Source organism: Acanthochromis polyacanthus, chromosome 8 (genome assembly GCF_021347895.1).
Source record: "Acanthochromis polyacanthus isolate Apoly-LR-REF ecotype Palm Island chromosome 8, KAUST_Apoly_ChrSc, whole genome shotgun sequence".
In the NCBI taxonomy this organism is placed as follows: domain Eukaryota; kingdom Metazoa; phylum Chordata; class Actinopteri; family Pomacentridae; genus Acanthochromis; species Acanthochromis polyacanthus.
The window spans coordinates 10,267,975-10,276,282 of NC_067120.1; the positions used below are offsets into that span (position 1 = coordinate 10,267,975).

The window sequence follows — 8,308 nt, forward strand, 5'->3', positions numbered from 1 at the left end:
TGACATCTACATTATCAAAAAATATTCAAAAAATTATAACGTACATTACTACTGCATTTGTTTGCTCAAACACTTGTTACTGACTTGTAATTTCTGGCACATGACCCCACTCTCCATCTGCCCATTATCATTTCCAATAAAATCGTATGTAGCTGTTTAGTTACATACATTGTGTTGTAGAGATGTTATGTTGGAACATCCATCCATCCATCTGTTCTCTATACACCGCCTTATCCTCACTAGGGTCATGGGGGGTGCTGGAGCGTATCTCAGCTGACTCGGGCAAAGGCAGGGGACACCCTGGACAGGTCGCCAGTCTGTCACAGGAACATGTTGGAACAGCAAATACTTAATCCGCAATGTTAAAATTAATAGACTATACCACCAACTGATAACATAAGGGCACTTCTCATAATAAGATCGAGACTTTAAAATATTGTATTATAGAGTGAAGCCCAACAATTTTGCTTGAACAAGATCATGGCAGCAATGACCAATTAAATTCTGTTTAAATATCCTCCTTTACAGACTTTGTTAACAAAGGCTACCACAACAGTGTGATGAAACAGGTTCTGGCTTAGGCTACTATATGTATGCACCAGTCATGTAGTCCATCCATCCATTCTCTATACACCGCTTTATCCTCACTAGGGTCGCTGGGGAGCTGGAGCCTATCTCAGCTGACTCGGGCGAAGGCAGGGGATACCCTGGACAGGTCGCCAGTCTGTCTCAGGGCTACATATACATATACAGATGAACAATCACACACACATTCACACCTACGAGCAATTTAGAGTTATCAATTAACCTCAGCATATTTTTGGACTGTGGGAGGAAGCCGGAGTGCCCGGAGAAAACCCACGCATACACATAGAGAACATGCAAACTCCATGCAGAAAGATCCCAGGCCCACCCCGGGATTTGAACCGGGGATCTTCTTGCTGCAAGGCGAAAGTGCTAACCACTTCCACTGTCACAGACATGTTTTTCTCCTGCTTCAGATTAGTAAACAAAAAAAGCAATGCTTTGCCTCGTGCCATATTGTCCTCAAAGCCATGTTCACCTGTTAAGGCCCAGATTGTATCAACCAGAGGGATGCAGGGCGCTCTGCTGTGATTGGTGGTTAAGGTCAGGGCAGATTGGTGGATTGGTTGCTTGGGTTAAGGTAGGCTGGGTCAGACAAAAGAGCTGATCTCATCCACCACCAACCCTCTGATAAAAAGAAAGCAGCTCATCCAGCCAGAGACATGAAAGATCAATAGACCCATCTAGTGGTCAAAGCAAGCACTGCCTCCATTCTGACCCCTGAAACCTCTTTGGTCCTGCAGACATGCAAACCAATATTCACTTTCTAACAACAAGAGGAGGAAAAATGACCGCTGTGGTTCACTGACTTAGATGAGATGTAATGATATCTTTCTACCAACAGTTGTCAGAAACAGAGAAGCGCTTTGCTCATGTTAAAGACTTTAAGTGGAATTTTTCTGTAAGTTTTTCATTTTTAAGTCTGTAGTGAACAAAACTAAGCACTATAATCTAATGAAACTTGCTATAATGTATTATTTGTGTGCATTTTTAGTGCAGAGCTAGTACTTTTTGAATAAAAAAAACATTGTACTGAGGCACGTATGGAGTATTTTGCTTAGGTGTTACACCTATAAAAACTTTGACATACCTTCAAAATAGGACTTTAATTTGATGAGACAAAAACAATATTAAATATCAGCAAAATTTAACTTTTTCTTGACTTTTAAGATGAATCTGACTGTATTCCCATGGATTGCATCGATATTCTGTCTATCCACTTTTGAACTACTTCTTAGTTGTACATTTTTTTTAATATTCTTTGCAAAGGTGTTCATGTCTCTTGTTTAATTCTACAATCTGAAAATGCCAGTTTCCTCACTTCACTGTAAAATAGACATTTGGTCACTGTTATTTTTGAGGTTATAATCACTCTTAGCTATTTCTATGGAGAAGCTAAAGGGGCCACAACCTAATTTTCCTTGTTTTTATTTTTAACCTCTGATACATTAAAGAGATCTACTTAATAATTTAGTATGTGGATATTCTCATGTGAGTTATCCCAAACAAAACATCCCCTTCATGCATTATGCTATCAATATTTCATTCCTAAGGAAAGACCCTACAGGCACATTGTTTCTTGTGTACTGATCAATTCTAAGATTTTTGGATATTTAGCTTCAACAACATGTTCTTTCAGACTAATGGAAATAAAATGTCCAAAGCACATATTAGGATGTTGATTTGAAACTTTGTGTATTGGACATTTCTGCGAACTACAGCATGTTTTTCAGGTAGTACCCAATCTGCATACTTTAACATAACATTTTAGAAAATGTGTCATTTAAAAAAAAAAAAAAGTCTGTAATTGTCCATTACATATCTTTTTTAAAAAGGAAGGTTCTCAACATGATTTTTTTTCTAAAGCACCAGAAATCTACATTTTACTATCATTTACATTTCCAGTTTTAATTCTGTCTACAGCATACAACAGAAGTGAGTACACCCTTGTGCACTATCAATTAAATGTGAAATAATTCCAAACTGTGTCACCTCTCAATAGTTGCATCGTCTCTAAAAGTATTGCCTTCATATAAACACCAAAAAACAAATACTTTAGAAAGACCATTTTTAAAATACAGGCCCCAATAACAACATCAAGAGCAAATATACCTGTGATCATAGACACACAAGTTTAAAAACATGTAATCATTTAAACAAAACTTGAGATTTCCAATCAGCCGAATTACATAAGAATAGCCATAAAATAACCTGTGAACACCAGTACTGTCTCAGTTTCAAGCCTGTGGGCTGTTATGTCTGCATTCTGACTCCATGTGAGAAGAAGTGAAAGAGTAAATGAAAAATCTTTGCTTTTTTATTTTTCTTTTTTTCTGTCTTTCAAAAACAATGCTGGTGCATTTGTGGACTTGATTTTTTTTTTTTTTTTTTAAAGTTGCTCGTCTCAATGAAGAACCTGACTGTTTTTTTGTTTGTTTGATTTTAGAAAATTTGAAATGATGAAGAAATAATAAAGAACACAAACACAGCATCTAATATTTTGTTAATTCACCAAGTATTACCTGTCAGAAAAGAACACCATTTGCATAATGCTTCAGTATGTTTCTTCAATGCACATATTTATATCTGTTTGTCCTCTTGACTATTACTTATGCATGATAATTTCTCTCTTAATACAGCAATTTTAAGCCTTTGATTCTATCCTTTTAACATTTACCATCTGTCATCTTATATGTATCTAGATTTAGGGCCACAAACAGCAAAACAGAGATTGGATTCAGAATTAAAACTGTGACCTTGTAATGGGTATGATAGATAGATAGATAGATAGATAGATAGATAGATAGATAGATAGATAGATAGATAGATAGATAGATAGATAGATAGATAGATAGATAGATAGATAGATAGATAGATAGATAGATATTTTATTAATCCCCAGAGAAATTGCACTACATATAACAACAGAAATAACAAACAGACAAGACAGGCAGGTTAGTAACTTACTAAAAGGTTAGTATATACTCTGAAAAACCTGCTGCACAATACTATAAAAAACACTTCTAATTTTAAAATCTATAGAAATATTAGATGTATTTAAGGTCAATATACAGTATTTACACATTTCGAGGCACATATAACTCAGGCCATATTACTAAATATTGCACAAAAGTAAAGGATATTTTTGGAGGATAACTTTTGGAGGAAATAACTTATTGTATTTATCTATGTGCATAGGCTATAAATACATAAAATAGCAAAAAACATCTTTTGCAGTTTATAATGATGCTGTTTCAGAACAGCAGGCGGCGCTCTTGCATACAACATTCGTTAATCGTGCTGAAGAAGAAGAAGGCTAAGCAGCAGCTACCGTCCATGCTCATAGACATGTTGCCCAGTGCTAACAAGTGAAGCTGGGAGCGCTGTCTTGGGAAGGCGGCGTCTGAGCTACTGTTGACAAAGCATCTGGACAAGGTAACTAGATGGAAACAGCGCAGTCTGAGCTTAAAAGGTCGGTAAAAGTGAATTTCCCGTAAGTAACAGCAGTCCATCCGGTGTTTTACACACGGTGTAACAGTAACTTCAGCTGAAGTGAAGCAGGTCGCTGACTTGTCGTCTGTCATGGAGCCGATAGTCGGTGAACACATGCCCAACGTCAGAGCTAAAGCTAAGCTGCTAGCATTAGCCGTGCTTAGCATGTTAGCTAAAGTTAGTGCTGCCTTCAAGTGCTCCGAGTGCGCTCCGACAACAGAGCTTTGTAAATATGTCAAGACAGTGTTATTTATTTAGCTCAAGATTACAAAATTTCCTCAAACTAAACAACTTATAAGTACACCTCCTGTCTTCAAACGGTTCACGTTATAGCGATAAAAATAACTGTTGGATTCACTACATTAATGAGTATGAAATTCGAGTCGTTGCTGGCTGAAAACCACAGCAGCTGCACTTAGATATTAGTTTGCTGCCAAGTAAAATAATTACCTCCTGTGAGTACTAAGTACTAAGTTAGACAGTACAGGTGAACATGGTTAAGTTTTTAACCTAATAAATAACATAATGAACCTTCCTTACTTTATTGCTTACTTTGGGAATTTTCTCTTATTTTAGCTTGGGAAGTTTCCTCTTTTTTGTACTTAATTTGGCAAATGAGCATTAGGTATCTAAAAATGACAAATTTGGATATTACTTGAAGTCAGTTTCTCTTTCGTTTTTTTTTTTTTTTTTTTTAAATTTGTTTTTGCATGTAGAGTATGTATGTCTCTGTCATCACTCCATAAATCAGAAATTAGTCAACGCAGTGATTTTAGGAATAAAATATTATCTAAATCAGGCTTTGAATGATGTAACAAACTCCTGTTAAGACCTTAAGTATATATACATTTACATGATTAAAACTAGAATGTATGCTGTATGCAAAGGTTAAGTGGATATCTCTCGTTTAGAGTATGGACAATGACTCATTTTAAGAAAACATTCTATAAAGATATGTTTTGTAAAAATTTGTAAATGTTTATTGCAAACCACTTTCTACGGGTTACAGTTAACAGTTATTACCCCAGTTGATTACTTGCATTAATATTTTTTTGTTTTTCATGCTGTAGGAGATAAGGCTTGCAGTCAGTAATTTATTTTAAATCACTTCTGAAAGCCCACTTTAGAGACCTGCATTTATGTGAGGTTTACTTTTAGCTTTACTTAGTTTTGTTTTTTTCTGTATTATGTCCTGTTTATTTTTAGATGTTCTCTCTTGTTTTATTGTACTTTTAACTTCCTGGTTCCTTGGTGTGATGTGGTCTTTCTAATTTTTTTTAATTCTTTGATTTTTGATTTCTAACTTTATCCCCCAATCTTATTCTTTAATTTTTAAAACTGCCTAATTCCTTTGTTTCTTGTGATTGCTTATTTAGCTAATCATTTGTTTAATTTGTTATCTTTTTTACCATTTATTTTAATTGACTGCTCTGGCTTGTTGCAGATATCTTGTTTGATTGTCTGTGTTGCATGTTTTAACTGCCAAAGCACTTTGTGTACATTGTTCTTAAGAGTGCTATATAAATTATGTTTTCTGAAATCTTACATTTAATATGCAAATGCAGTATCTTCTTAAATATGCGATATATTTAGTAATTTAGTAATTTTGTCTACACTTTGCATTTGTATTTTTTGCTAAAAGAATAAGCTATGTAGGATATACTCTAACTTGTTTTCTATGTGTACCTTTTCTTTGTGTAAGTTCAGCTGTTAAATGTATTATTCTGTGGTAGTTGTGTAAATATTAGTTGTGTCCCTGCTTTAATATTGACACTGGGACATTTCCAGGTTGATGTTTCATAATGTGGAGGGGGGAGCATGGTCCGCGGGCTTTCCAGGCCCCCGTGGATGTTCACGCCAGCGCAGATGGCCAGGTGTACATGTTCAAGAGGAGGCCGAACGAGTATTCTGTATCCTCAGACGATGAGGAGCTCAGTGTCATGGAGATGAGGCCGCGAACGTCACAGGATCAGACGCAGGACAGACTGAGGAATGTCCAGCTGCTGGAGCGGGAGTTGGTGGATGGTGATAATCTCAACAAGCTTGCGCTGCAATACGGCTGCAAGGTAAAGACTTTCACAGTTATTGAAGTTTTTCTGAGTTTATTCTTCACTAATTTTTGACATTAGTGCATGCATTTGTGTTACTACGTTTGTATTTCTTTCAACAGGTGGCGGACATAAAGCGGGTGAACAATCTAATGCAGGAACAAGATCTGTTTGCCCTGAAATCTATCAAAATACCGGTTCAGAAACACAGCTTTTTAGCAGACACTTTGTCAGACACGAGTGATCCTCGAGAAGAAATGCCACATTCGTCTCCAACGCCAGCCAAACCTCAGGACAGAGCCAGAGTCCAGCCTCATCTACAAGAGGTCACAGACTTTCTCATGGAGGTGGATAACGATATTGACAAATTGATTCAGACCACAGCTGATCAAGACGAGGATTCTTTGGATAACTTTGAGAAAACACGGAGGTTTGGTTTCAGAGGAAAACGCCTGATGAGTCACGGTGCAGACTGGGGGATCCAATGGTGGAACGCTGTAGTTGCAATGCTCCTAATAGGTATCGTCCTGCCATTATTTTATGTAATTTACTTCAAAACAAAAGCTAACGGAGTAGTTTTACCCACGGATGTTGCTCATCAGTCGTCCAGCTCCTCTTCTAATGCTACAGGGGCAAACATTGGTACAGAGGGAACCAGGATAGTGCACGTTTGAACACTGGAGTCATCTTTAAGATATTATGATCTTGGAAGTAGATGACAATCATGGTGATGTCAAATCGCTCACTCTTTTAACCCTAAGTGCAATAACACCGTGTACCGAATCACCAGCAGTGAATTTTACCTTTTATTGTACCATAACTGTGATTCTTGAGGCAGATATACTGACGACTGTCTTAAAGTGATGTGAAATATCAGAATACTAGGACACCAACAAATAATCACATTTTGTTATATACAGTTCCTGAAATATTAGTGTGACTTCATATGAAAACTCCTTTTAGAGTTTGGGAGATTATAGTTTGCCATGTGCGTCACTGAAGTTGAAATATTAACTAGTTTTAACTTTAACCTCCTCACATGAGCAGTAAAACTTCAAACTTTTGCCAAAAACTGATAAAAGAGGAGATAAGCTGTGTTCCCTGGTTACCAAAACCATGTGAAGATAAACTGTTTGGCATTATTAGTGTGCTTTTTTCTGTGTTTGTTGCTTAGTGACATGTCTTTTTTTCTGGGACTGCCTGTGCCAAACATGTGAATCTGTTTACAGTAACAGTGTTGTGCAATATACTTGGTACGTTGTCAGTGCTCATTTAAGGATGTCTTTGAAATACAAAGCTTAAAAGTGATGCATTTTAAAATATCACCTATGAACTCCCTGAATTATGTGCCTAATTAAGTGCCTTAAGCTCAGATTGTAAAGCATGTCCACCACGAGCAGATGGTGAATTTGGGTAACGCCGTGCACTTTTCATTCTCGGAAATGATGCTTTCATTGAATGAATGAAACTGAAAAAAAGCAATATATTTTGTTGAGATATTTTCAAAACTGTAAGTCAATCTTTAAATCATTTTGGGATGTAAAATTGACAAATGTTAGTCTTTTTGTTCTTCGTGTTCTAAGTTGAAAATCTTATAGGCATGAATGTTTATAAAGCATTCTGACCTGGTGATGTGTCTGTGGTGTTTCAGGACTGAGTTTTTTGTCAAAGATCATTTAATCACAATTATTTAAAAATTCACAGTACATAGGGGATACAATTACTTAGTACTGACAGCAAATATTCAAAAAATTACTGTTAAATTTGTTGTGGATAGTGTATTTTAGAAATTGTTTTAAATCCACATTTATTCATTGCAGTACCCTTACATGCCAAAAGATGGCAGCATCCAAACAAACGTAGTAGAGGAGGTCAGTCTTATGTATGACCAGCTGATGGATGATTTGAAAATTAATATGAATTCTTTGTACCTTTATGTTGTAAGTACTTTAGTATTTAACCTAAAGCCATATGATGTACAAGGTTTTCAAAGTAGACCCACAAACAACTGACAAAGCAAGTTTATTTTCATAGCACAATTCAGGCACAAAGCAATTCGAAGTGCTTTACAATGGCAAAGAAATTAATTACAGAGATGATTTAAAAGTAGACATTAAAAGCATCATTTAAGCAACAATCAACATGAAATTTTATGATAAATCAAAACTCAGATGAGCAGAGAT

General features: G+C 36.1%; 1 protein-coding gene across 2 annotated transcripts; it reads left to right on the forward strand.

The window, feature by feature from the left end:
- The first annotated feature begins 3,895 nt into the window (after positions 1 to 3,895).
- Positions 3,896 to 7,755, forward strand: lysmd4 (LysM, putative peptidoglycan-binding, domain containing 4). 2 transcript variants are annotated; one of them, XM_022191331.2, is made up of 3 exons: positions 3,896 to 4,020; positions 5,866 to 6,143; positions 6,248 to 7,755. In XM_022191331.2, exons 2-3 carry the CDS (start codon positions 5,880 to 5,882, stop codon positions 6,797 to 6,799), a joined length of 816 nt encoding a protein of 271 aa, XP_022047023.1. In that variant the 5' UTR covers positions 3,896 to 4,020; positions 5,866 to 5,879; the 3' UTR covers positions 6,800 to 7,755. The 2 variants fall into 2 exon arrangements, with proteins under 2 accessions (XP_022047023.1, XP_022047022.1); XM_022191330.2 differs by having other exon boundaries at positions 3,899 to 4,057.
- Positions 7,756 to 8,308: the final 553 nt, after the last annotated feature.

Bases quoted from the DNA above. Each gene is read 5' to 3' on its own strand.
- lysmd4 (XM_022191331.2), top strand. From the start codon at position 5,880: ATGTGGAGGGGGGAGCATGGTCCGCGGGCTTTCCAGGCCCCCGTGGAT. The intron at 6,144-6,247 runs GTAAAGACTTTC...TTCTTTCAACAG, and splicing joins CGCTGCAATACGGCTGCAAG to GTGGCGGACATAAAGCGGGT.